The 27,659-nt window shown below is 47.0% G+C and overlaps 4 protein-coding genes across 4 annotated transcripts in view; 2 read left to right on the top strand and 2 right to left on the bottom strand.

Moving 5' to 3' along the window:
- Positions 1–27,659, bottom strand: part of IK (IK cytokine) — a 76,884-nt gene that overhangs the window by 28,185 nt on the left and 21,040 nt on the right. The window lies entirely within an intron of this gene.
- LOC136333497 (histidine--tRNA ligase, mitochondrial) lies at positions 18–11,073 on the bottom strand. Its single transcript, XM_066272714.1, has 13 exons — positions 10,784–11,073; positions 8,357–8,431; positions 7,967–8,086; positions 7,751–7,846; positions 5,305–5,430; positions 5,093–5,200; positions 4,194–4,292; positions 3,799–3,892; positions 2,956–3,083; positions 2,620–2,862; positions 2,344–2,460; positions 1,971–2,117; positions 18–169 (listed from the first exon to the last, which is right to left on the bottom strand). Exons 1-13 carry the CDS (start codon positions 11,066–11,068, stop codon positions 110–112), a joined length of 1,698 nt encoding a protein of 565 aa, XP_066128811.1. The 5' UTR covers positions 11,069–11,073; the 3' UTR covers positions 18–109.
- On the top strand, positions 11,150–24,746 carry HARS1 (histidyl-tRNA synthetase 1). The gene is made up of 13 exons (XM_066272711.1): positions 11,150–11,328; positions 11,610–11,699; positions 15,416–15,535; positions 19,069–19,164; positions 20,152–20,277; positions 20,962–21,069; positions 21,221–21,319; positions 21,556–21,649; positions 21,872–21,999; positions 22,093–22,335; positions 23,604–23,720; positions 23,913–24,059; positions 24,375–24,746. The coding sequence occupies exons 1-13, from the start codon at positions 11,239–11,241 to the stop codon at positions 24,444–24,446; spliced, it is 1,530 nt and encodes a 509-aa protein (XP_066128808.1). The 5' UTR covers positions 11,150–11,238; the 3' UTR covers positions 24,447–24,746.
- DND1 (DND microRNA-mediated repression inhibitor 1) lies at positions 24,603–27,608 on the top strand. The gene is made up of 5 exons (XM_066276782.1): positions 24,603–24,610; positions 24,900–25,063; positions 25,201–25,407; positions 25,772–26,233; positions 26,854–27,608. The coding sequence occupies exons 1-5, from the start codon at positions 24,603–24,605 to the stop codon at positions 27,348–27,350; spliced, it is 1,338 nt and encodes a 445-aa protein (XP_066132879.1). The 3' UTR covers positions 27,351–27,608.

Genomic DNA, 27,659 nt, shown 5'->3' with positions numbered 1-27,659 from the left:
GCAGAGGCACTTGTCACCTATCCTGGAAAGCAGTTGTGAAGTCCATCAGGAACTCAGTCCTAGATGAAGTATTTTCTACAAAGAGCAGCAGATGGCAATCATGAAAGGATCAAGAATCATATAGTCGTTTCTGAATTTCAGCCACAAGATTTTCCCGTTTAATGGCCACCTGAAACATAAGAGAACCTTCATGTGACATACTAGAGAGTGATACTAGCTCATTAGTCATTGCTTTTCCAGATTTATTTAACTCCGTATTGTTCGCACTACTTATGCAACTAGTGGGCTTCAAACTATCCTGTAGAATATATGTCCTCAAGGCGAAAGGAATTCAAATGCCTGATATATATCTATATCTTTTTTTTCCTCAAAGTTAGAAGGGGGAGGCAGTCAGACAGACACTAGCATGCACCTAATCAGGAGCCACCCTGAATGTCCACCAGGGGGCGATGCTCTGCCTATCTGGGGCCTTGCTCGGTGGCTAGAATGGCGACTGAGGCGGAGGCCATGGAACCATCCCAGCGCCTGGGCCAACATTGCTCCAATGAAGCCTTGGCTGCAGGAGGGGAAGAGAGAGATAGAGAGGAAGAAGAAGGGGAAGGGTGGAGAAGCAGATGGGCGCTTCTCCTGTGTGCCCTGACCAGGAATGGAACCCAAGACTTCCACACGCCGGACAGATGCTCTACCGCTGAGCCAACTGGCCAGGGTCTATATCTATTATTTTTTAAACAATTGTTAACAAAGCCTGTTTGAACAGAATTCTCTCATTCCATTCTCAACTTTCCATCTTTTTAATTTTTTTTAAATTGGTTTTAGAGAGAGAAGGGGAGAGAAAAAGTGAGACAGGAACATCGATCTGTTCCTGTATGTGCCCTGACCAGGGATCAATCTGTGCTTTGGGATTCTAAGCTCTAACCAACTAAGCCATCCAGGCAAGATGATCTATATCTAATTTGTTAATTAGTCAAGAAATACCACTGAAATTTCATCTGTCCTTCTTCTGCCTACCCAGCCAGTATCATTGGCTACATTAGTTGCCTGGGATAGGTCTTCATTCATCCCTATCAATATTAACTGTGGAGCTATTTCCTCAGCCAGAAACATAAATCTTAAAGAATTTAAAAAAGGCTGGCAGATACCACTTGAATCATGTGATCTAAGTGACTATCATCAGTAATGAGATAAATCAAAATCATATTCCACCTGATAGAATACAATGAGAACAGAGCATATCTTTGGTGGTGTTTCTGCCAAATGCATGATGCAAATCTAATTAGGAAGAAACAAAACTGAAGGGTGTTCTATTAGAAAAAAATAAACAAACCTGGCCTATAATCTTCATAAGTGTAAAGATTATGAAAGTCAAGGAAAGACTAATGAACTGTTCTAAACTGAAGGAAACTAAAGATTCATAATGAAATGCAACATGATTCCAAATCAGATCCTCTTTCTATAAAGAACATCAATGGCAGAGGTGGCTAAATTTTAATGGGATCTGAGGATTAGATGGTAGTAAAACATCAATTTTGATCCTCTGGGGAAAAAAATCACATGCATGGACATGGGCCAATCAGAGCAGACATCAGGTACTGTGTGCGGGACATGTGGGAGGACAGAACTTCTAGCTTGTTTATTTGCTTACTGGTTTATCACCCCTGACCCCTACTGTTCCCTACTCAACTATATTCTTCCTGAGGGCAAAGACTCCATCTCTTTGTTGACCAATGTACTGTCAGTAGCTTGCATAGTGCTGACCATATAATAAGTGCTCCAAAAAATATTTGTTCAATGAATGAACCTATCTACTGAAATTCATTTTTCTGAGTTTCTTGTTGCTCTTGGGTTTCTATTGTCAAAATTCAGGAATATTGTGAGCCCCAGAATAAAAAATGAAATTTGATGAATGACAAAAAAAAAAAAAGAAGAAGAAGAAACACTTGGCCCTTTCTATTTCTGCCTGCCCCACTCACCTCTTCCCTGGTGGCCACTGAACGAAGCTTGATGACCCCTTCTTTCAGTTCTTGCTCACCAATAATGACTACCAGTGGAATGCCCAGGTTCTCACAGTAGTGCAGTTGCTTTAGTAACTTAGGATTGTTCTTATACATTAGCTCTGCCTGAAAAGGATGAAGGTAGAGTAGAGAGGACTTAGAAGTGACCACACCACTCCAGCCCCAGGAGTGAGTATTTACAAAGAAGTAAGTAGCTAGCCCTCATACTCGAAGGAGACACTCTAATGAAGACTCAAAAGATCTCGAGTTCCACCCTAGGCATAAAGTAAAATGGGCCTGGGGGCTGAATTCCACATATACCTAGATGGCTTGGATATTAACTCCACCATACCTTGATCCCAGCATCCCAAAGCTCCGCAATTAGCTTCAATCGTTCCTGGAGAAAGTTCTTTTGTGGAGTGGCCACAAACACTTGGGTCTCTGTCGTCTGTATCATCTCACCAAAAGTCTGATAAAAGAGAGAAAAGTAAAATTAAAACTTCCTTTGAAACAGTAACTCCAAAAAAACAGGACAAAAAGAATCATCAGAAAAACAGTCCAAATGCACCTCCAGAAACATGAGAGTTATTACATCTCCAGCCCCATTCCACCCCTACCTAGGACCTACCTTCATCCTCTGCTCCACAATGGAGAAGAGTCGCTCTACCCCAATGCTGAGTCCCACACATGGGACCTTGTGGCCGTTGGGGTTAAACATGCTCACTAGCCCATCATAGCGGCCACCAGCAGCCACAGTGCCCACGTTCAGGGCCTCTTCCTCAGCCTGAGCTGGGGTCGGTCGCAGCACTGCTTCATAGATCACTCCAGTATAGTACTCCAGGCCCCGAGCCAGGCTCAGATCAAAATAGACCTGTAGGGACAAGGCTACAGTTAGTCCCAGAAAAGACTCAGGACCCTGAGAACCCCAGAGCTTGGCAGGAAGACCATACTCAACTCTGCTTACCTTCTCTTTAATTCCAAATAAAGTCAGATATTCAAAGAGCAGCTTTAGGTCCCCCAGGCCCTCTAGAGCCTGCTTGTTCAGAGATAGTCTGGGATCCTGGAACATTTGTTCTACCAAGGATACCCCACCTGGGGAGACATGTGGGGAGAAATAGGGTCTGTTCTGTTCACCCAGATGTGTTTCATCCAAATTCATCTCTAGTGTGTTACAGCTAGTTCCCATTTTCTTTAAAAAATAAAAAAAAGGCCCTGGCCAGTTGGCTCAGTGGTAGAGCTTCGGCCTGGCGTGCGGGAGTCCCGGGTTCGATTCCCGGCCAGGGCATACAGGAGAGGCACCCATCTGCTTCTCCACCCCTCCCCCTCTCCTTCCTCTCTGTCTCTCTCTTCCCCTCCTGCAGCCGAGGCTCCATTAGAACAAAGTTTGCCTGGGCGCTGAGGATGGCTCTGTGGCCTCTGCCTCAGGCGCTAGAATGGCTCTGATTGCGGCAGAGTGACGCCCCCTGGTGGGCGTGCCGGGTGGATACCGGTCGGGCGCATGCGGGGGTCTGTCTGACTGCCTCCCGGTATCCAACTTAAGCAAAGTACAAAAAATTAAAATAAAAAAAAAATTTTTTTAAATAAAGAAAAAAGAAACTGATCTCATATGACCACATTCTCTTCCTCTGCCTCTACCTTTGTCATCTAAAGACGTAAGGTGGTTACAATAAGTAGAAAGGAAATTAAACTCAGGTGGGCTCTGGAGCTTAGCACATCTACAGACAGGAGCTGCTTCAGAGGGCAGCAGTTGTACACATATCACCCACACTCTGGTTCTATCATATAACTTTGAAACTCTGGTTCTTACCATGACATTGGACATAGTCTCCAATTCGATCAGCCACTTCAGGAGCCAGGCCTTTCTTTGCAACCATCTCATGTCTCACATCTTTCCAAGACATCTGCACAAATACTCAAACATTAGCTCAATCCCACAAACTTTCTTTCTCTAACTGGAAAAGGACAAATCATTTTCATTCAGACAACTCACAAGTAGCCAATACTAAATTCAGCAGTCAGCAAAGTCAGAGGCAGCTTAGGAAATCCAGCCACAACCCCCACTGCACAAAACTCACATCTTGCTTCAGAATATCTCCCTATCTTCCTCACTGCCAGCTACCATCTCTTTATTTTTCTCTAGGGGTAGAGATTTGAGAGTAGGACAGAAACTGTGATAGGGTCTACAGAGCATGTCTTTTTTACCTTGTCTAGTTTGTCTATAGAGGAACAAATGGCATGGAACTTGCTTTCAGGAACACCGCAGACAGCAAACATCCCAACCAAAATCCGCCTGTGGTTGACCTGTGAACTCAATGGAAGTAACCCAAGTGTCTTGTCAGTGCCATTTCTCTCAAAACAATGACAGTCCCTACTCTTCTAAGCCATAAAATGAAGAAAAAGAAATTTCACAAAATGACTATATAGATATATACAAAATGCAACAGTGACATTAAGAATGTCATAGCCTTAGCTCTGGTGGTGCAGTAAATAAAGCATTGACCTGGAACGCTGAGGTTGCCAGTTTGAAACCATGGGCTTGCCTGGTCAAGGCACATATGGGAGTTGATGCTTCCTGTTACTCCCCTCCTCTCTCTCTCTCCTCCCTAAAATTTTTTTTTTTGACAGACAGAGAGATAGGGACAGACAGACAGGAAGGGAGAGAGATGAGAAGTATCAATTCTTCATTGTGGCACTTTAGTTGTTCATTGATTGCTTTCTCATATGTGCTTTGACCGGGGGCTACAGCAGAGCGAGTGACTCCTTGCTCAAGCCAGCAACTTTTGGGCTCGAGGCAGTGACCATGCTGTCATGTCTATGATCCTACGCTCAAGTCAGCAACCTCATGGCTCAAGCTGGTGAGCCCGTGCTCAAGACAGCGACCTCAGGGTTTCAAACCTGGGTCCTCCATGTCCCAGTCCAACAGTCTATCCACTGCACCACCACCTGGTCAGGCTCTTTCCTCTCTAAAGTAAATAAATAAAGTTTTGTGGTTTTTTTTAAAGAATGTATGTACTAGAGCTTAAAGGCTGGGTCAACTACATTTTAGGACAGCATCAGGCCAAATCCAGACTTCTCCCCTCAGTCCTCAGCCTTAATCTCACCTTAATAAGAAAGTCTCCCAGCTGTAATGCACTTAAAATTTCACAGATGATCTTCAAACACTCTGCATCAGGGATCATAGGGTCAAAATGACCAGCAATGTCAAAATCCTACAGCAGAAAAAAGATAGGAAAGAAATTCTCCACTGAGCAGCCAGTTCTGAAGCTGTGGCCCCAGAACTATCAAACCATGCAGCTTCCTTCAAGTCACTCACACACTGGCAGAACTCCCTGAAGCGGCCTTGGACTACAGCTGGGCTCTCCCGGCGCCACACCTTTCCAACATGGTAGCGCTTCATCGTCTTCAGTTTATTCATGGCCATATAACGCGCAAAAGGGACCTCACATAAATAGGTTAAGGAGGAAGGACACTGCATCCAAAGGTTGGGCCCAATGTAAAGACACTAGGGAAAATTGGTCCTTTACCAACTGGAGCCCATCCACTAGGATGACAACAAGCACCTTCTCTGTCTTGTTTTCCTACAATCCCCAAGGCCTAGCAATACTTGTCATTCAATATACAGGATAGACAAAAATAGGTTCACAGTATGCAAAACACAGTTCATTCTTTATTTTTATATTATTATTCATTATTTATTTATTTTTTTTTATAAACATTTTTTTTTTAATTTATTCGTTTTTTCAGAGAGGAGAGGGAGAGACAGAGAGAGAGAAAGGAGAGACAGAGAGAGAAGGGGAGGAGGAGCTAGAAGCATCAACTCCCATATGTGCCTTGACCAGGCAAGTCCAGGGTTTCGAACCGGCGACCTCAGCATTTCCAGGTCGACGCTTTATCCACTGCGCCACCACAGGTCAGGCTATTCATTATTTATTTGTATTACAACTGTAAACCTACTTCCACCCTCCCCTGTATATTGAATAGGGTCAAATGAAGGAATCTCACATAACAAAACTACAAGTTCAGTAGAAAGCAGGGAAGCAGAGAAAGAAATGGCCCAAGAACTTCAAGTCTGGGCAGTTCCCTCCCATTCGAATCAATTCTCAATCATTTCAAAATAGTCAAGCTTCAGCACCTTAATTTGCCAAAAACTTCTATGTCAATACTTCTTTTTTTTTTTTTTTTTTTTTTTTTTACAGAGACAGAGAGAGAGATAGACAGGGACAGAGAGAGATGAGAAGCATCAATCATTAGTTTTTCATTGCGCATTGCAAAACCTTAGTTGTTCATTGATTGCTTTCTCATAGGTGCCTTGACCGCGGGCCTTCAGCAGACTGAGTAACCCTTTGCTGGAGCCAGCGACCTTGAGTTCAAGCTGGTGAGCTTTTGCTCAAACCAGATGAGCCTGCGCTCAAGCTGGTGACCTCGGGGTCTCGAACCTGGGTCCTCTGCATCCCAGTCCGACGCTCTATCCACTGCGCCACCGCCTGGTCAGGCTATGTCAGTACTTCTTAAAGTGTAGGTTAAAGACCATCTGCACCTTAATTATCCAGGTGCCCATTAGAAATGCAGACTACTGCCATTGCCAGATAGTTCAGTTGGTTGGAGCATTGGCCCAAAGCACAGAGTTGCCAGTTTGATTCCTGGTCAGGGCACATACAGAAACAGATTGATGTTCCTGTCTGTCTGTCTATCCCTCTCTCTCTCTCCCTACTTCTCTGGCTAAAATCAATAAAAAGTTTAAAAATTAAAAAAAAATGCAGATTACTGACCACACTCCAGCTACAGAATTAGGAATGTCTGGCCTGACCAGCTGGTAGCGCAGTGGATGGGGCGTCGGACTGGGACGCAGAGGACCCAGGTTCAAATCCCCGAGGTCACTGGCTTGAGCACAGGCTCACCAGCTTGAATGTGGGGTCGTTGGATTGAGCGTGGGATCATGGACATGACCCCATGGTCACTGGCTTGAGCCCAAAGGTTGCTGGCTTGAAGCCCAAGGTCACCGGTTTGAGCAAGGGGTCACTTGCTCTGCTGGAGCCCCCCCACCCCAGTCAAGGCCCATATGATAAAACAATCAATGAGCAACTAAGGAGCTGCATAGGAAGAACTGATATATCTCGTCTCTCTCCCTTCCTGCCTGTCTGTCCCTCTCTCTGTCTCTGTCGCAAAAAATTTTTAAAGAAGAATTAGGAAAGTCTGGTGCTGGGGGCCAGAAATCTGTGTTTTTGCAAGTTTCCCCAAGGGATTTGATACACATTAAAGTTAACGCCTGACCAGGCAATGGCGCAGTGGATAGAGCATCGAACTGGGATGTGGAGGACCCAGGTTCGAGACCTCGAGGTCACCAGCTTGAGACTCATCTGGTTTGAGCAAAGCTCACCAGCTTGGACCCAAGGTCACTGGCTCGAGCAAGGGGTTACTTGGTCTGCTGTAGCTCCACGGTCAAGGCAATATGAGAAAGCAATCAATAAACAACTAAGGTGTCGCAACAAAAAACTAATGATTGATGCTTCTCGTCTCTCTCTCTGTCTGTCCATATCTATCCCTCTCTCTGACTCTGTCTCTGTAAAAAAAAAAAAAAAGGTTATTGGCAGTGCTCCAGGTCAGGCTCTTCTGGCAGAATTGCCTTCTAGGAGAAAATGGAAGTAAACCCTGCTGCCAATTGACCTACAGGGTCCTAGAGTCACTCTTGTCTCTTTTGCCAGTCAAAGCCCTCTAGATTTGGAAAGAGATAAGTCAGGCTCCAGCACTCGGAAGGATACAGTAAGGTCATAACGCAGGGACAATAGCTCTCCACCCTGATCCTGCAGATCATAGATGAAGCCAGAGTCCTCTCCATACTTTTTAGTGAGCATTTCCTGCAGGGGTCAAACAGAAAGCATGACAGTTCAAAGGAGAGCTCCAGAAAACAGGCTAGAAGCCCTTCGAGAAACTGAAGGTAGGTGAAAAATAGAATTCAGCATTTTTTCTCCACTTACCTTTAGCTCAAATGCTGGGGTATCCAAGCCTTTTGCTCCATGACGCTTAAAGCAGCTAACAATTATATTAAGTATTTTCTCCCTCACAACCATCTGCTGAGGACTAAAATCTCTGGTGCCCTAGAGACAAAAAGCAGCCACGGTGAAAACAAAGACAAAAAATGAGTCCATTAAGACAAAGAGTTAAACTACATCTATAATCTAAGGTAGAGGTGAAATTCTTTGAGTTCAGATAAGTCTTAAGTGTCAGTACGTAAGGAATAGAGAAAAATATTTGTTTTCTTTTACTGAGTCTAAAAGGACATTCAAAGGGGTCAAGAAAAGATAAGCAGAACAGAGGGCAGTCCTCCAAGGCACTCTAATGGGACAGGATAGGACAAAGCGAATTACCTTTGGGGTCTTGATAATAACATTTGATTTTTCTTGATGTGGTTTCAGCTGAGATGTTAACACTGCCTCTCCAACCTGGCAGAAGAAGGAATGTGAGATGTGGCTTATCTCAAGACTGGCCAGACCTGTGATATCTCTGGCCCTATGGACCACCAGCCTACAAAGAGCTTGGGCCCTGAGCAACAGACAGCCTGAACAACTGTGTTATCTATCCAAATCTCAGTCCCTCTCCAAAACCCATGTTGTATCTGCAATATATGTGTGATATACACATAAGGTCAGGTGTTTACAGGGAAGGCAAAGAACAATCCACTACTACCACCAATAGCTATCTAGGTGTAGAGATTAGTATGCTCTTTTCCAGGTCTTGGTTACTATTCAAAGAGTGAAAATAAGATTTTTTTTTTTTTTGTATTTTTCTTAAGTTAGAAACGGGGAGGCAGTCAGACAGACTCCCGCATGCGCCCGACGGGATCCACCCAGCATGCCCACCAGGGGGTGATGCTCTGCCCATCTGGGGCGTCACTCTGTTGCAACCAGAGCCATTCTAGCACCTGAGGCAGAGGCCATGGAGCCGTCCCCAGCGCCCAGGCCAACTTTGCTCCAGTGGAGCCTCAGCTGCGGGAGGGGAAGAGAGAGACAGAGAGGAAGGAGATGGGGAGGGGTGGAGAAGCAGATGGGCGCTTCTCCTGTGTGTCCTGGCCAGTAATCGAACCCGGGACTCCCGAACGCCAGGCAGACACTGTACCACTGAGCCAATCGGTCAGGGCCGAAAATAAGAATTTTTAATGGGTAGTAGTGGTCCTTAGGCTTGGAGACAAGGCAAAAGAATCTTGAAGAATCTTGAAGACAGAAAAGAGCCAGTCCAAGGACACAGAACATGCCTTAATGAACAGGAATGGATTTCCTAATTAAACTAAAAAACCAGGCCCTGGCCGGTTGGCTCAGCGGTAGAGCGTCGGCCTGGCCTGCGGGGGACCCGGGTTCGATTCCCGGCCAGGGCACACAGGAGAAGTGCCCATTTGCTTCTCCACCCCCCCCCCCTTCCTCTCTGTCTCTCTCTTCCCCTCCCGCAGCCGGGGCTCCATTGAAGCAGGGATGGCCCGGGTGCTGGGGATGGCTCCTTGGCCTCTGCCCCAGGCGCTAGGGTGGCTCTGGTCATGGCAGAGCAACGCCCGCAGAGCATCGCCCCCTGGTGGGCAGAGCGTTGCCCCTGGTGGGCATGCCGGGTGGATCCCGGTCGGGCGCATGCGGGAGTCTGTCTGACTGTCTCTCCCCGTTTCCAGCTTCAAAAAGAAAAGGAAAAAAAAAAAAGAAACCCAAACTGGGAGGATGCTATGACTGAAAATAGCAAAAGACCTGAGCCTTGTTGTTCATGATAGCACAAAGAAAGCATCTGCTAGACAGGGGTAGTCAACCTTTTTATACCTACCGCCCACTTTTGTATCTCTGTTAGCAGTAAAATTTTCTAACCACCCACCGGTTCCACAGTAATGGTGATTTATAAAGTAGGGAAGTAACTTAACTTTATAAAATTTATAAAGCAGAGTTACAGCAAGTTAAATTGCTGTAACTTACATTTACTTACAAAGTACTTTATGTTGGATTTTCGCTAAGTTTGGCAGAATAAATCTTTATAAAACAACTTACTATAGTTAAATCTATCTTTTCATAGATACTTTGGTTGCTCCCCTACCGCCCACCATGAAAGCTGGACCGCCCACTAGTGGGCGGTAAGGACCAGGTTGACTATCACTGTGCTAGCAAGACAATAGGGTCTTTCCTGACACAACAGAAACAGTGACTTTGCTTATTACTAGCAGTCTGTATGCTCTTCCAGAAATATAGATGGTATGGTAGTTCTATATTTTGGTGGAGTCTCTCCTTCAAAGGTAGGCAGTTCAAGTACACAATCTCTTCTCTGCAATTTCAAAATCCAAAAATCTCTGAAAACCTTAAATGGTGTTTGTTTTGACACTCATTTTGAGGAAAATTCTGTGAACTGTCTACTTATGGTCGTTAATCATCTCAGTGGGAATATTCATATATTTTTCTTAATAAATTTTAATGTGTTTGACCCCAACAGGTTCAAAGACAGGATTGTGGACCTATATTAAAATACTGTACTCCCTTACTCTGCATTCATAGATAAATCATTTGAACTTGCAGTCTCCGTCTCCTCAACTGTAAATGAAAATACTAACCCCAACCTCTCAGGATTGCTATGATGATTAAATGACAAAGCATTAAAACGCTTAGCTTACTTAGTACATGGTGGACACTCAGTAAAAAAAAAAAAAAAAAAAAAAAAAAAAAAAAAAAAAAAAAAAAAAAATTGTATTACTACTGGAGTACAGGCCACGAGTTCTTGCTTTGAAACCTGGAGATCGTGCCCCAACAGACAGGAGGTATCTCGGACTAGCTCACCTGGCTATGAGAATGGACTGTTCGGACGCACAAAGCTCGGGCAGGCTGCCGGAGCTGGCCAAGCAGCGCAGCCCAGGCCCTCCCATGCAGGAGTCCGAGCTGGGGCATTGTGCGGCAGGAGGCCGGCTTTTCAAGACAGCAAGCAAAAGACCGAGGAACGAGGCCGGTCGGACCCCAGGAAGGATGCACAGCTTTGAAGAGACAAAGCCCAAGATCCAGGGAAGGAGGTGAGCGGTTCCAAATCTCACAAACTGAACCCCTTCCTCTCAGGTTCAGGCTCGGCATTGACATTTCCGGTAGAGGCCGGAAGCGGTTGTTGTTGGGGGAGGGGGGGGGGGTCAACGGAGGCTCTCTAGGCGAGCGAGCCAGCGACTCGATAGTCGGAAGTCATCCGAGCTGAAGCTGAAGCCGTAACCGCCGTGTTAGACATCTGTTCTTTCCAGTTAGCATCGACTATGGCAGAGCGTGCGGCTCTGGAGGAGCTAGTGCGACTTCAGGGAGAGCGTGTACGGGGACTGAAACAGCAAAAGGCCAGCGCCGAGCAGGTGCGACTCAGGCGGTAGGGGAGGGGCCAAAGCAAGGCCCGGGAGGACGTAGACTAGGGTGGTCTGCATAGAGGACAAGGATTTGAGGGAGAAGGGATCCGGCTGGTAGGGAGGAGGACAAGCTAGGTGGTGAGGTAGCCGAGGTAGGACCCGAAAGAAGCAAAGATAGGCCTGGGCAGAGAGATCTGTTGAAGATCCTGATGAAGGGATACTGAATGAATGGCCGAGGGGAGAAGGGAGCAGCCGATGGTGATAGCACAGCGCCTACTTTTTCTCTACAGATCGAGGAGGAGGTGGCAAAACTACTGAAACTGAAGGCACAGCTGGGCCCTGATGAAGGGAAACAGAAGTTTGTGCTCAAAACCCCCAAGGTAACTATCATCCCTTTAGGGAGCCTCTGAGAGGTTCCATAATTTCCCTCACAAGGACGCATATGCCCGCTTTCCTGAACCAGGTCAGTGAGAATGGTCTGAAATACTGCAAAGGAAGCAGCAGTTGCTGTAAGTGCCAGGCTGGATTGGACCCCACCTGAGTCATTCTGAGATGGCAAAGTGATGGCAGAAACTAAGCCAGCTGGGTGTTTAGGGGAGTCTGCCTGCTACTGCCATTTATTTCATTTAGTAAATACTTATTGAGTGTTTGCTATGTGCCTAGCACTGTACAAACCAATGAGTATAACATGATGAACAATATAGCCTGTCCTCATGGAGCTTACATTCTCCTGAAGGAAACAGAGACAATACAAACAACCCCATATATGGGTGTGTGATTACAAATAAAGAAATAATGATGCTCCAAGAAAAGCAAGGGAGAACTGGGGAGTCTGAGAGAGCCTCACTGAAGTGATAAACTAACAGACGAATGGGAGATATCTAGGAGAGGAGTATGAGGAAGATAGGTCCAGGTACAGTATGAAAACCCTGAAGCAGGAAAGAACCAGGAAAAGACCTGTATGTCTAGAAGCAAATAGGGGAGAGTAGAATAGGGCTGGAGATTCCTAGCTCAACCTCCAGGATTTCAGTTCAAATGCTCCTTTCTGTAACTTCTATAAACAGAACTATTTATCCCTTCGTATGGGTTCCCTTACACGTTACATATATCTCTACTGCAGTTATTACTGACTTTGAGTTATTCACATGGTTTATTTATGATGAGAGGCTGAGACCAGTGCCCTGGAACTAAATAGGTATTTAATGAATGTATGTGCAATTGAAATCCAAAGGAGAGATGATCTGTCTTCCTTATGTTGAGTTTTCCCCTTTTAAGGTTAATTCTTTGGGCTCCTCAATTCATAGAGCGATTCCTCATTTCAGAAGTTAAAGGGACAGTGTTAAATCCCAAAGTAGTGATCATCAATAGTTATTCAAACTATTAGGGGAAAAGATAAATGGGGAATTTATGAAAGATCAAACTGGCCTCACCTAAACCCAATGATTAATCTTAATGTGACTGAAAGTAGGACAACCAGACATACTCCTTATGTGATGCAATAAGAAGCACACAGCACCACCTAGGAAGTATTCTTGCCAAAAAAAATTGAACTGGAATCTAATTATGTCTTCATACCTAACTACCATTTTATCCAAAATATGGGAGATGGACGAACCTATTAAATGGCACATTGAGTATACTGTTAACCAAACCTAGAATATAAACAATCCTTAGGAGTAAAAGAACTCAATTTCCCCAACAAATAAATATTTTTTAAAAAGGAAAGGAAACTTTTTTTTTTTTTGTATTTTTCTGAAGTTGGAAATGGGGAGGCAGTCAGACAGACTCCCGCATGTGCCCGACCGGGGTCCACCCGGCATGCCCACTAGGGGGCGATGCTCTGCCCATCTGGGGTGTTGCTCTGTTGCAACCAGAGCCATTCTAGCGCCTGAGGCAGAGGCCACAGAGCTATCCTCAGCGCCCGGGCCAACTTTGCTCCAGTGGAGCTTTGGTTTTGGGAGGGGAAGAGAGAGACAGAGAGGAAGGAGAAGGGGAGGGGTGGAGAAGCAGATGGGCGCTTCTCCTGTGTGCCCTGGCCGAAATCGAACCCGGGACTCCTGCACGCCAGGCCCACGCTCTACTGCTGAGCCAACCGGCCAGGGCCAGGAAAGGAAACTTTTGTAGATTAAATAGACATGAGTCATATCAACCAAATAACATACATGGACTTCATTTAGAATCTGATTCAAACAAACCAACCATAAAAAGATATTGAAACGGCCCTGGCCGGTTGGCTCAGCAGTAGAGCATCAGCCTGGCCTATGGAAGTCTCCAGTTTGATTCCAAGTCAGGGCACACAGGAGAAGCAACCATCTCTACCTCTCCCCCTCCCCCCTTCTCTCTCTCTTTTTTTCTCTCTCTTTCCCTCCTGCAACCATGGTTCAATTGGTTCCAGTGCATAGGCCCCAGGCGATGAGAATGGCTCCAGTGGAACCCCCACCGCAGGTGCTAAAAATAGCTAGGTTAGAAGTGTGGCCCCAAATGGGCAGAGCGTTGGCCCCAGTCGGGGCACATGTGGGAGTCTATATATCTCCCCTCTTCTCACTTGGAAAAGAAGAAAAAAGCCTGACCTGTGGTGGCGCAGTGGATAACGCATCGACCTGGAAATGCTGAGGTTGCCGGTTCGAAACCCTGGGCTTGCCTGGTCAAGGCACATATGGGAGTTGATGCTTCCAGCTCCTCCCCCCTTCTCTCTCTCTGTCTCTCTGTCTCTCCCTCTCTCTCTCCTCTTTAAAAATGAATAAAGTTAAAGCGTCAACCTGGAAACACTGAGGTTGCCGGTTCAAACCCCTGGCTTGCCTGGTCAAGGCACATATGGGAGTTGATGCTTCCTGCTCCTCCCCCTTCTCTCTCTCTCTCTCTCTCTCTCTCTCTCTCTCTCTATCTTCCCCCCTCCTCTCTAAAATGAATAAAAAAAAAAAAAAAGAATTAATAAAAATGAATAAAGAAAAAAAAAGATTAAAAAGAAAAAAAGAAAAAAATTAATTTTCTTGATTCTCAGCTCTTGAGTACACACTTTAAATACTCGGTTTAATATTCTGTATGATGAAATGGGAAGTCCACATAAAGCACTTTCACTGCATTCCAAAACAGGAAAAACACGTCATTATGTAAGTTTTAAGGTGAGCACTGTGAAATGTGTTCCTCGAAGTGACAAGGCTTACTTTGTTCATTACTGTGAAAGTGTCTGCCAAATCTTTAAATGTCCCACAGTCCTTTATATTTGTGTTTATTTTATTGATTTTAGAGAGGGAAGGAGGAAGTGGGAGTGAGGGAGAAAGAGACAGGAACATGGATTTGTTTCTGTATGTGCCCTGACTGGGGATGGAACCAGCAACCTCTGCACTTCGGGATGACACTAACCACCCGAGCTATCCAGCCAGGGCTGCAGTTTTAACTTCTAATACAATATATATTGATAGCTATAATCCACTTTGGAGTCCTTAAATGGTAAGAGTGTAAAGAGGTCCTGAGACCAATAACTTAGGAGTAAAATCTCACACAAAAAAAATACTATCTGGAAGAACAAAGTTCTAGTACTGACTACCATGAACCTACCGAGTGGCCTTAAGTAATAATTTAATTTCTCACTATCCTCTGATTCCTCAATATCCTCTGTAAAATGTATCTGCTCAGCCCATGTCATAGGACTACTAGAAACAAATGAGAGAACAAATAGTATTCATTAGGATTTTTTTTAAGTGATGTTGGGAGAGATGTCACCTGTAAAATTTGGAGTTCAACTTGTTAATCCAGGTTGACTTGGCTATGTGCATAGGTGTTTCCTGTTAGACCAGGAAATGTTGTTACCCCCGAAAAAGTTTTTAGGAAAACTTTTCAGAGAATAGAATTCTAAGAATTCTAGAAAATAGAACCAGCCTTCAAAGGGAATGGAACTAGACAGATGATAGCAAACGGGTGTGCTGATTAATAGGGAATTGTACTTGTTTTACAACATGGTAACCTGTAGGAAAATCAAAGTTTGGAGCAAGATTTGCATTCATCATTGCTGAGGTCATGCTTTTATATTTATAGACCTTATTGTTCTTTGTTTTTAAATCCCATCCCTGGTTCTTTGGCTGATTTTGACTCCAAGGGCACAAGAGACTACAGTCCCCGGCAGATGGCAGTTCGGGAGAAGGTGTTTGATGTAATCATCAGCTGCTTCAAGCGCCATGGTGCAGAAGTAATCGATACACCTGTGTTTGAACTAAAGGTAAGGGACGGGTAAGAAATTGCATGGTGGGAGAGTGGGTTTGTGAACAACAAGAAGATGGCAAAGGTGTCTCTTGTTGTAAACAAAGACCAGTATTTTCTCCAGTAAGAAAGGGGATGGGCCTGACCCGGTGGTGGTGCCGTGGATAGAGTGTCGGACTGGGATGTGGAAGACCCAGGTTCGAGACCCCCAAGATCGCCAGCTTGAGCACAGGCTCATCTGGTTTAAGCAAGGCTCACCAGCTTGAGCCCAAGGTCACTGGCTTGAGCAAGGGGTCACTCGGTCTGCTGGAGCCCCCCTGTCAAGGCACATATGAGAAAGCAATCAATGAACAGGTAAGGTGTCGCAACGAAGAATTGATGCTTCTCATCTCCCTTCCTGTCTGTCCCTATCTATCCCTCTCTCTGTCTCTGTCACACAAAAAAAAAAAGAAAGGAAGGAAAGGAAAGGAAGAAAGAAAAGAAAGAAGGAGGGAGGGAGGGAGGGAGATAGGGAAATGGGATGGGATGGGACTGGCTTAGAGGGAGAGGTCCTGTTTTTTATTTACTTTGGTTTTGGCCAGCAGCTTTCTTTTTTTTTTTGTATTTTTTTGAAGTTGGAAACGCAGAGGCAGTCAGACAGACTCCCACATGTGCCCGACCAGGATCCACCCGGCATGCCCACCAGGGGGCGATGCTCTGCCCATCTGGGGTGTTGCTCTGTAGCAACCAGGGCCATTCTAGCGCCTGAGGCAGAGGCCACAGAGCCATCCTCAGCACCCGGCCAACTTTGCTCCAATGGAAGAGAGAGACAGAGAGGAAGGAGAGGGGGCAGGGTGGAGAAGCAGATGGGCGCCTCTGTGTGCCCTGGCCAGGAATCGAACCCGGGACTCCACGCCAGGCCGACGCTCTACCACTGAGCCAACCGGCCAGGGTGGCCAGCAGGTTTCTTAAGAGTAGAAGTTTTTTCAGCTTCCATCTATATTGAATTCCATGGCACCTATATTGAGATGCTTTCTAGACACATGCAAACAATACATGTGAAGTATAAATATGCAACCAGTTTCCTATTGATTGTTTCCAGTTCTTTAATAAAAAACCAGATTGCATCACTTCTTGTCTAAACCCCAGTGATTCCCATTGCATTTATAGTAAAATTCTAACTCTTCACCTGGGCTTACAAGCCCTACATGATCTGGCTACCTCATCTCATGCTGTCTTTCCCCTTGCCCACTATGTTCCTCTGGTCTTCTTTCTATTCCTGGAACATACTAAATGTGTTTCTATCTCAGGTTCTTGGTTCTTACTCTTTCCTTTTTTACATGAACTCCCTTTTCCCCTAACTCTTTGCATGATTTTAATTTCAGGTTAGAGATTGCAGGATTTTAGCTTCAGATTGCAGCTAAAATGCTATATTCCTCAGATAATTCTAACTGCCCTGTTTACATAGCCCTTATCTATCACATCCTTTTCCTTTAGAGAAGCTATCACTATCTGAAATCAACTGTTAATGTTTCCTTGCATCAGTGAGTTGCCTGTCTCTTCTCAATAGTACAGAAGATCTATGAGGACATGGACTACCTTCGTCTTATTTACTGACGTACATTCAGTGCTTGGAATATACATCAGTGGTGGGCATTTATCTGCAGGCTAAGTTCATAGATATAGAACTGGAATCGCTGGGTCAAAAGGTTGTACGCATTATATTTTTATCAATTGTATTAGTTTTCTAGCATTACCATAAAAAAGTACCGTAGACTGAGTGGACTGAAAAAAAACAGAAATTTATTGTCTGGAGGCTAGAAGTATGAGATAAGGTGTTAGCGGTGTTGGCTCCTTCTGAGGGAAGGATCTTTTCCAGGGCTCCTATGGCTTGTAGATGGTGTGTCTTTTCTCTGTGTCTTCACATCATCTTCCCTCCATCTGTGTTTACATTTGCTGTTTTTATAAGGACACCAGTTATATTGCATCAGGGCTCACCATAATTACTTCATTTTAGCTTAATTACCACTTTAAAAATCCTATTTCCAAATACAGTCATATTCTGAGGTTACTAGGGGGTAGGGCTTGAAGTATGAATTTTGTGGAGGACACAATTCAGTCCAAACCCCAACCAATGCATGAGTGTTTCTGCTTCTAAACACTGAGAAATTTCAGCTTTTTAAACTTTGCCAGCGAGCCCCTGGCTGGATAGCTAGGTTGGTTAGACCGTTGCCCCAACTTGCCAAGCAAGGTTGCAGGTTTGATCTCTGACCAGGGCACATACAAAAATCAACCAATGAATAGATAAATAAGTGGAACAAGAAGTTGATCTCCCTCTCTCTCTCTTTCTCCTCTAAGATCAATAAATAGAAATTTTTTAAATAAGTAAACTTTGCTAACTAGTAGGTGTATTAAGTTATCACCTTATTGAACACATCACGGGGTAAGGACTGCTTTTGACACAGTTCAAATATTAGGTATCATAAAAACATATTTGTTGGTCTAATAGTCTACTCCTAGGAGTTTGCCCTCAGAAAAAATACTGAAAAGAAAAATATACACACCCAAATACAGTACATTTATTAAAATATTATAGAACATATTAAAATTGAAATAACTGCCCTGGCCAGTTGGCTCAGTGGATAGAGCTTCGGCCCAATTTGAGGACATCCGGGGTTCAATCCCCTGTCAGGACACATGTCTGCTACTCTCTTCCTTCTTGCAGCCAGTGGCTCAGTTGGTTTGAACGTCTGCCCCTCAGCTCCAGGTGCTGAGGATAGTTTGATTGGTCCAAGCATCGGCCTCAGGCACTGAGAACAGCTCAGTTTATTCAAGCATCGGCCCCAGATGGGGGTTGCCAGGTAGATCCCAGTCAGGGCATGTGGACTCAGTCTGTATCTCCCCTCCTCTCACTTAAAAGAAATAAATTGGAATAACCTAAACATCTAACAGTGTAACCCTACAAAGGAAAGAAATAACAGCTGCTTCTTACTGGAATATTATGCAGCTTTAAAAAAATAATACTTCAGCTCCGTCACAAAATGGAAATAGAGATAAGCAGAAAACTAAATTACTGTTTCCTTTGGATTATAACTAAACTAAATACATAAACATTGGGATAGAAAGAAGTAGAAATATAGGCAAGTTAAAGTCAGTTATATTAGGGTAGTGGTTTTTGTTTTAAAAGCTTCCTTTAAAATTGTTGGATTTAGCCTGACCACGCGGTGGCACAGTGGATAGAGTGTCGGACTGGGATGCCGAGGACACAGGTTTGAGACCCCGAGGTCACCAGCTTGAGCGCAGGCTCACCTGCTTTGAGCAAAGCTCACCATCTTGGACCCAAGGTCGCTGGCTCAAGCAAGGGGTTACTCGGTCTGCTGAAGGCCTGTGGTCAAGGCACATATGAGAAAGCAATCAATGAACAACTAAGGTGTTGCAACGAAAAACTGATGATTGATGCTTCTCATCTCTCTCCGTTCCTGTCTCTGTCCCTATCTATCCCTCTTTGTAAAATAAATAAATAAATAAATTGTTGGATTTATTACTGTGACCACATTTCCTTTTTTTTTTTAGGAAACCCTGACTGGAAAGTATGGAGAAGACTCTAAGCTCATCTATGACCTCAAGGACCAAGGTGGGGAGCTGCTGTCCCTTCGCTATGACCTCACTGTATCTTTCTAAACCTAGGCTCTTGACACTTTGGATGGATTGGCCCTCACTGGGCTGGAGCCATTTCCAGCTCAGGTTCTGAGACAACCAGACATAAGTGGGATCAAATATGATGTCATTGGCAATCAGGGGAATTATTTCTCTAACCTAGAAGCGGGAGTTTGGCTAAACAGAGCATTGCCTTAGAAGTTTTCTGAAATCTGAGTGAGACTTCAGCTTTATGGCAGGGCCCAGTTCCAACAATGCCACCAGTCCCCAGATTCCACAATATCTCCTTCCCAGTCCATGGACAAAACTCTCCACAGACCAACAGCACATTTCCTTTATCTCCAAGCTATGCCAGGAAAATCATCTGCTCTGAGATCCGACATGGGCCCTTTTTTTGCTCCCTGGCCGATGTTTCTAGCCATGTGCTGTGCCCAGGGTAACCCAGAGTAGAAACACTACCAAAGTGAAAGGAGCTTTAATCTTTTTTCTTTTTCTTTTTTCTTTAAGTGAGAGGAGGGTAGATAGAGAGACAGACTCCTGCATGTGCCTCAACTGAGATCCACCCAGCATCACCCATCTGGGGCAGATGCTCGAATCGACCAAGCTATTCTCAGCACCCAAGGCCAACGCTTCAACCACTCAAGCCACTGGCTGCGAGAGGGGAAGAGAGAGAGAAGTAGGAGAAAGAGGGGAAGAGAAGCAGATGGTTGCTTCTCATGTGGCCTCTGACCAGGGATTGACCTCAGGACTTCCACTTGCAGAGCCAAAGCTCTATCCACAGAGCCAACTGGCCAGGGTAGCTTTAATATTTTTTGAGACTTCAGCTGTCCCTTGTGTTAACAAAGTTAATTTTTTTTCTGATGTTCTGAAATACTGTTAATCTTATGGGTGGTGGTTTTACCCACACAGGGAGGGGCTAGACCATAGTGTCTGCTGGTGGTGATAATCAACTACCAGACTGTGGTAGAAGGGGCTTTCTCCTTAACACTTTGTCGTCAGGTTCCTTTTGCTCGATATTTGGCAATGAATAAACTCACCAACATTAAACGCTACCACATAGCAAAAGTATATCGACGGGATAATCCAGCCATGACCCGCGGCCGGTATCGAGAGTTCTACCAGTGTGTGAGTATATGGGGGACCTAGCTCTCCCTCAGGCCAGTAGAATCTATTGAGCGCTCATGGTGTGCTAAGCAAAACTGGATGGCCCAGATAATGCTAACCCTTAGATTTCTTTGGTATTTTCATATAGATTTCACAAAGGCCCTGTGGGGTGGGGAGGGGAGAACAAGGATTCTTCTCCCTATTTGATATATGAGAAAACTTGAGACTCAGCAGGATGAAGAGCTCATAGGCATAAGAAAGGCAAAGTCAGCAGTAGAACTTTTGGTCCAGTGCTCTTATTAAACCACAGTGATAAGAACCAAAGTGTGATATCAAAACCAAGTGTGAGGAAATTGGATTTGAGGTATCAAATCATCCAGACTGGTGGGCAGAGCTTCTGAATAAATAAAGAAAATGACTATGGACTGTATAGTTGCCCCCACAGTGGTGGGAGGAAGTAAGGAGAAATAGATGAGTGAGATGATGAAGGAATAACCCACTAGATGGAAAGGAAGCCAGGATTAGTAAGAGACAAGAATGCTGGGGTTTTCCTCTGGGCTGATGAGCAGAGAATGAAAAAGAAGGTTTATGCATGAGTGCACACTGGCCTTCAGATAGGCAGAGAGCGCGTGAGCAGAGCTCCCAGGAATCTCCTCTTAAGAAAGGTTAATCCTCGAGAACCTCTGACTATCTCTCTCCCTGCAGGATTTTGACATTGCTGGGCAGTTTGACCCCATGATCCCTGATGCAGAGTGCCTGAAGATCATGTGTGAGATCCTGAATTCACTTCAGATAGGTGACTTCCTGGTCAAGGTCAGAGCTGAAGGAGGCTAGGAGGGCGGACTTGGGCCTGGCCTCTCACAGGAGACAGTCTTTGTGCAGAGGGACCAGTAGTCTAAGTGAGCAAGGTTACTGAAGGTCATGTAAAGAGATTCTCTCCTCACTATGGCTTGGGTCCCCGCAGGTGAACGATCGGCGCGTCCTAGACGGGATGTTTGCGATCTGTGGGGTTCCTGATAGCAAGTTCCGCACCATATGCTCATCAGTGGACAAATTGGACAAGGTAATGACCCAAACACCTGACTCTTATTCTTAGATCCCAGCCTGCCTTGAGAAGTGGAAAACAAGATTAAGAGAGAGGAGGGTCTGCCTCTATGCCCACCAAGGGAAAATTAGTCTAAGATGTAGTATGAAAGGTAGCTTCTGCTCCAAGACTGCCCCCCACCCCAAGGAGGGCCCCTTCTTGTTCTTTGGTGAGGAAGGTGCCCAAGGGTCCCTGACTGGTATCTGTCTGCTCAGGTGTCCTGGGAGGAAGTAAAGAATGAGATGGTGGGAGAGAAGGGCCTCGCACCCGAAGTGGCTGACCGCATTGGGGACTACGTCCGGCAGCATGGTGAGGAACGAGGCCTGCCTCCCTATCAGCCGTCCCACCCCCTAAAGCTTAAAGCTCCAACTCTTCTCTCCATGTGTGTATGTGTGTAGGAGTGAGAGGTGGAGGAAGAGGCTGAGAAGGGGAGGGGAGGAGCAAGCACACATACATGTGCAGTCCAGGCAAAACAGTAGAGCCCCTATCTTTTTCTTCTGGTCACTCTGGCTCATAAATCTGTCTGCCCAGGTGGGGTATCCCTGGTAGAACAGCTGCTCCAGGATCCTAAACTGTCCCAAAACAAGCAGGCCTTGGAGGGCCTGGAAGACCTGAAGCTGCTGTTTGAGTACTTGACCCTGTTCGGCATTGCTGACAAGGTGAGCCAGGTTGGACATGGGAGCCCTAGCTGAGCTCTGGGGCTTCGGGTCCTTGATCCCCATCTGGTACTGACCATGTTCTTGTCCCCACAGATCTCCTTCGACCTGAGCCTTGCTCGAGGGCTGGACTACTATACTGGGGTGATCTATGAGGCGGTGCTGCTACAGACCCCAGCCCAGGCAGGGGAAGAGCCCCTGGGAGTGGGCAGTGTGGCCGCTGGAGGGCGTTACGATGGACTGGTGGGCATGTTCGACCCCAAAGGGCGCAAGGTACCCTGTGTGGGGCTCAGCATTGGAGTGGAACGGATATTCTCCATCGTAGAGCAAAGGCTGGAGGTGAGTAGAAGACAGTCTGGGCAGGTGGTGGCACCTTTGATCCCCAAGGGGGCAAGTGGGGCCGCTTTGGGCAAGGAGCATCTCTTCAGAGAAATGGAGAATAGATGGGCACTGCTTCTTAGACTCCCACCCACTGTAAGTCAGCTTTATGGCTCTTTGAACATTCTTTTCTCACAGAATATCTTGCTCTGTGTCCCTGCTTCCTTAGAGCTGTCAGGAATCTAGGCTGGTATATCCAATAACCCAGCTCTTCCTCACAATATAGAATATTTAATATTTTACTACTCTGTGCCAAGCATTGTGCTTAATGCTTTTCATGTATTATCGAATAAAATTCTTACAATGGCCCTCTGAGAGTAGCTACTTTTATTCTTTATATTTTTCAGACAGGGGAACTGAAGGTTAGAGATTAAATACTTAACCCATAGTCATGAATCTTTTAAGTTGACAGAGTCGGAATTTGAATCCAGACTGTCTTAACTCCAAAGTCTTGCTCTTGACCATGCTGTGATAGTCTCTGAGTGGGAAGCATGTGTCTGAGGCCCCAAGATCCCTCAGCTGGCTATCCTGGCGCTTGCGCCTAGTGGAAGACCAGGAAAGCCCCTCATGGCCTCACGTGCTCCTTTGCTGCTGTTGCGCTTAACTGCCTGCTTGCATGTCATCCCCTGGAGAATGCTTTGGGAAAAACCTTCCACTGCTCCATCCTTTTCTCTAGAGTGGAAACCACCCATGTTTCCCAGTTGACGACAGTGTTCCAGTAGGTATCTTATGTTGTAAGAACTATGAAATTAGTTTTCTAGAAAAACGGCAGGGGGCGGCAGCAGCATCCTCCCTTCCCCCCATCCACACACATCCTGGGTTGCACCCTATGGGCTGTTCCCTCTTGATTGGGCAGAGAGTAAGTGGGAACTAGAACTGTCAGAAGTGACTGGATTGCCTGGTGGGCTCACGATGGTCTCTATTCTGATAGGCTGTTTGGGTAGATGGAGCTAAGCTAGAAGTCATTATTAATAAGCTGTCTTTGCCCTTGTCATAGATAATTTATTCTGGCAAGTCATGTGTACAAGCCAGTCCATTTATTTCTCATACCATCTAACAGCTACCTCATGCCCAGTTGCTCAATGAGAAGACTGGGCGGGCGCCTGCCCCGATGGAGCTGGCTGAGTTAGGCTTGGTCTCAGAGCCCTGGCAAGGGCCTGCTCTCTTTGCTCCTTTGAGGTGTTATAAAGGGTAGTCCAGCTTGCTGACTGTTATTGCACCTTCCCCAGGCTTTAGAGGAGAAAGTACGGACCACAGAGACACAGGTGCTTGTGGCATCTGCACAGAAGAAGCTGCTGGAGGAGAGACTGAAGCTCATCTCAGAGCTATGGGATGCCGGGATCAAGGTACAGGAGGCAAGCCCCAGGGTGGCAGCAAACAGGAGTGCAGACACAGACTAAGTAAAAACTCACTCATAGTGACCCTGCTATTCTTTGATTTCTTGGGGTAGAACTAAGAGCAAGGTGACAGCTTGGGCCCCAGGTTGTCCCTGAGGACAGCAGAAGTCAGCCTTCATCTTTTTCCCATGTCCCCTATAGGCTGAGCTGCTTTACAAGAAAAACCCAAAGTTACTGAACCAGCTGCAGTACTGTGAGGACGCAGGCATCCCACTGGTGGCCATCATTGGTGAGCAGGAGCTCAAAGACGGGGTCATCAAGCTCCGTTCAGTGGCCAGCAGAGAAGAGGTAAGTAGATGCCATTCCAGTAGGCAGGTCACTGCCCACTCAAGACCCACACAAAAACCTGCCATTCTTGTTAGGCCCACTTGTAAAGAACTTGAGGGCTTTTAACCTGCTACTAGAGTCATGGTAGGGTAACACCTCCATTCCTATAAAAACCCTGTGTCTCTGGCTCCCCTAATAAGCACTGTCCACCATGAATGTTAAGTTGGGTTCCTGCTTCCATCTGAGCCAAGCCTGATGACTTGAGGAAGGAGTGGGCACTTGGGGAGCAGTGAAGTGGAAGATGCTCATATCATTTTCTTACCTCATCCTGGCCAGGTGGATGTCCGAAGAGAAGACCTGGTGAAGGAAATCAAAAGGAGAACAAGCCAGCCCCTTTGCATCTGCTGAATTGAGCCAACTAGGAAAGTGGGACGAGCGCTATTTAAGGCTAAGACAAAATTCGGCATATGTACTTCAACAGCTTTGCACACTTCTGTTCCAGCAGGAAAACCTGAACAGAGACTTTTTATTTTTATTATGTTTTATTGATAATCATAGGCAAAAATGGCCAGGTACTGTGCCATTTTCCGAGGCCCTGGGGGCTCAGTCCAGTCTAGCTCCTGGGCTACAGGGACCCTGCTGAGATGGCCTCTGCAGGGCCTCCACAACCAGTCGCCAAAGGTGCAATAAAATATCTCAACCACTGGAGCCTACCTGTGTTGCGATTGCCTAACCCTGCATTCCCTGTCAGAGCCTGACCGCTTTAGCGGCGAAAATGGGGAGAAAGACTTAGAGTAGGCTCCTGCCCTGGGTGAAGGGTAACCTCTGCGTTCTTCTTGCCTTCTGCGTCCCTCCTTGCAGGTTTTACCAGACATTTCTTAGGCGCTGGGGCTGCCTGCAAACTCAACCGCTACAGTTTCTGGCTTTCACCCGAGGCTCGCGGCACACGTGCGGCGTATGCCCCCACCCTCCCTTGAGAGGCGGGGTCGTGCTCAGAGCCAATGAGAGCTTGGGGGGTTGGAGGGGTAGGGAAGCTTCCAGAGGCAAATAGGAAGGAGGTTATAAAAGGGAGCACCGACGTATCAACCCGGGAGCCATGCAGTCCAAGCGGGAATGTGAGGTAAGTCAGGCAACTAAGCGTGGACAAGCCCGACCTGAGCAGCGAGTAGGAGCCCCTGGGGTCCCGGCACACCAAGCGAGGTGAGAGCGGGCGGGACGATCCGCCATTCCAACCTGCCCTTTTCTCTTCAGCTGTGGTGTGAGAGCGTGAATCCAGAGAACAAGGCGGCGCTGGAGGCGTGGGTCAGGGAGACGGGCATCCGCCTGGTGCAAGTGAACGGGCAGAGGAAGTATGGCGGGCCACCCCCAGGTACACTAGTCCCAGCCCTTCGCCTGCTGGACTAGGCCAGCCTCGACGGCCCCGACCAGCCCCTTTAGGGGAGGCGCCTACCCTGAGTCTCCACAATCAGAAACCCCTAACTACTCCTTACCCCCTCCTCCAGCAAACGTGGAAGGGTGTTGTCTATGGCTTTCCACCCACCGCCCCCTCGAGGGGAGCCAGTTTTAAGGTTTTCCTACTCTGTGTCAAACCTGTTTTAGCTCAGTTATGCCAACGACCCGGGGTACGGGTGCTGTACCCATTTTATAGACGTCTGCTCACACGGCCGGGTCCGTGGACCCCAAACCCAGAACATCCCGGTGGATGACGGTGCCCCCCTACCCGCTTTCCCTAGGCTGGGTGGGCAGCCCGCCGCCGCCCGGGTCGGAGGTGTTTATCGGTAGGCTGCCCCAGGATGTGTACGAGCACCAGCTGATCCCACTGTTCCAGCGCGTGGGCCGTCTCTACGAGTTCCGCCTGATGATGACTTTCAGCGGCCTGAACCGCGGGTTCGCCTACGCCCGCTACAGCTCGCGGCGTGGGGCCCAGGCCGCCATCGCCACGCTGCACAACCACCCGCTGCGGCCCTCCTGCCCGCTGCTCGTGTGCCTTAGTACCGAGAAGTGCGAGCTGAGTGTGGACGGGCTGCCACTGGCTGTGACCCGCCGCGCGCTCCTACTCGCGCTGCAGCCGCTGGGTCCAGGCCTTCAGGAGGCACTGCTGCTGCCCAGCCCCGGGATGGCGCTCGCGCAAATCGCGCTGCTCAAGTTCAGCTCGCACCGTGCCGCGGCCATGGCCAAAAAGGCCCTGATGGAAGGTAGGGGTGGAGGCTGCTGGGGGCCGCTGGTTGGGGCAAGTGGAAAGATCTTAAGAGTAAATAATGCCCGAATTTGCGCCCTTATTCTATTTGAACTCAGATTTTTAAATGTCCAATAATACAAGCACTTAACCTAAACTTAACACTTCCCCGTATTATCTCCTGACTTAATCCTCAGCTTTCCAATGGGAAACACACACACACACACACACACACACACCTCCCTCCATCCCTCCCTCTTGAGATTGTTTTAAGACTGGGGGATTTGCCCAAGGCAGTCAGTCCTACTGAGACTTGTCTGTTGTGAGAATTAAGCAGGTACTTAGCACATTCCTTGACTCATGACAAGTATTCACAGTAAAGGTTAGCTATTTTATGGTTATGTGATAGACAAAGCCAGCATCAACCAGTACTCCAAGAAAACTTAGAAAGTAGCAGTTATTACACCCCCCTCGCAAACACAATGAAGCCTTAAGTTACTTAATTTGCCAGAGGTCACACCACCTGGAAGTGGGGAAGCTAGAAATTAAAACAGGCTATGTGACACCCTAAGGACTCACAAGGGCTGGGACTTGGGCCCAGGGCTAAGACCTGTCCTAGCCTCTGCCTTTTTCCTGCAGGGCAGTCGCGCCTCTGTGGAGAGCAGGTGGCTGTGGAGTGGCTCAAGCCAGACCTGAAGCAGCGACTCCGCCAGCATCTTGTGAGCCCCTCACAGAGGTGCCTCCAGCCAGAGGGCAACCGATTGGCCCTGGCTAGGGACAAACTACAGTCCCAAGGGGCTAGAGCTGCCCTGCAGCTTCTGTGCCAACGGATGAAGCTGGGTAGCCCAGTGTTCCTCACCAAGTGCCTGGGCACAGGCCCTGCTGGCTGGTACCACTTCTGGTACCAGGTGGTGATCCCTGGGCATCCAGCGCCCTTCAGTGGCCTCATCTGGGTTGTGCTGACCTTGGATGGGCAGAATGGGCATGAGGTGGCCAAGGATGCTGTGTCTGCACGGCTGCTGGAGACACTGAGTGAGTCTGAGGCCAGCCTCCTGTGGCCTGCTGGGGCACTGAGTGAGGCTGGGGCCAGTCTTCTATGGTCTGCTGGAGTTGAGGCAGGTACCTTGGTTAAGTAGTAACCCCACCTTCTCCACAGGCAGCCTAAACAAGTAGGCAGAGCCTGTGGGAAGTCCCCAACCCAGCAGGCCTGGGCAGCCACAATCTGATCCCAGAAAGGGGAGGAGCACGGGCCCTGCCCTAGGCTTAACACAGCCTCCCAGCTGGGGCACAGCCCCAGTGCACCTGGGGGCAGCTCAGATTCTGTTATGTTGTGGGGAGAGACCTTGCCCTCCACTCCCAGCCCAGGGTGTTCCTTGGCCTTTCTCTGACACACACACACACACACGCATGCGCGCGCGCACACACTGTCTCCTACCACAGCTTAG

This window comes from Saccopteryx bilineata, chromosome 4, assembly GCF_036850765.1.
Source record: "Saccopteryx bilineata isolate mSacBil1 chromosome 4, mSacBil1_pri_phased_curated, whole genome shotgun sequence".
Lineage (NCBI taxonomy): Eukaryota > Metazoa > Chordata > Mammalia > Chiroptera > Emballonuridae > Saccopteryx > Saccopteryx bilineata.
The sequence above is the reverse complement of the archived record's forward strand: the minus strand, read 5'-3'. Positions and strand labels throughout refer to the sequence as shown.

Excerpts from the sequence above, each read along its gene's own strand:
- LOC136333497 (XM_066272714.1), bottom strand. The coding sequence starts at position 11,068 with ATGCCGAGCCTGAACCTGAGAGGAAGGGGTTCAGTTTGTGAGATTTGG. Across the intron at positions 8,432-10,783 it reads CAGTCCATTCTCATAGCCAG|GTTGGAGAGGCAGTGTTAAC; the intron begins GTGAGCTAGTCC and ends TTCTTCTGCCAG. Across the intron at positions 5,201-5,304 it reads TCAGGGAGTTCTGCCAGTGT|GATTTTGACATTGCTGGTCA; the intron begins GTGAGTGACTTG and ends TTTCTGCTGTAG.
- HARS1 (XM_066272711.1), top strand. The coding sequence starts at position 11,239 with ATGGCAGAGCGTGCGGCTCTGGAGGAGCTAGTGCGACTTCAGGGAGAG. Across the intron at positions 22,000-22,092 it reads TGTTCGGCATTGCTGACAAG|ATCTCCTTCGACCTGAGCCT; the intron begins GTGAGCCAGGTT and ends TTGTCCCCACAG. Across the intron at positions 23,721-23,912 it reads TATGGGATGCCGGGATCAAG|GCTGAGCTGCTTTACAAGAA; the intron begins GTACAGGAGGCA and ends TGTCCCCTATAG.
- DND1 (XM_066276782.1), top strand. Across the intron at positions 25,064-25,200 it reads GAGCTTGGGGGGTTGGAGGG|CGAGTAGGAGCCCCTGGGGT; the intron begins GTAGGGAAGCTT and ends CGACCTGAGCAG. Across the intron at positions 26,234-26,853 it reads CAAAAAGGCCCTGATGGAAG|GGCAGTCGCGCCTCTGTGGA; the intron begins GTAGGGGTGGAG and ends TTTTTCCTGCAG.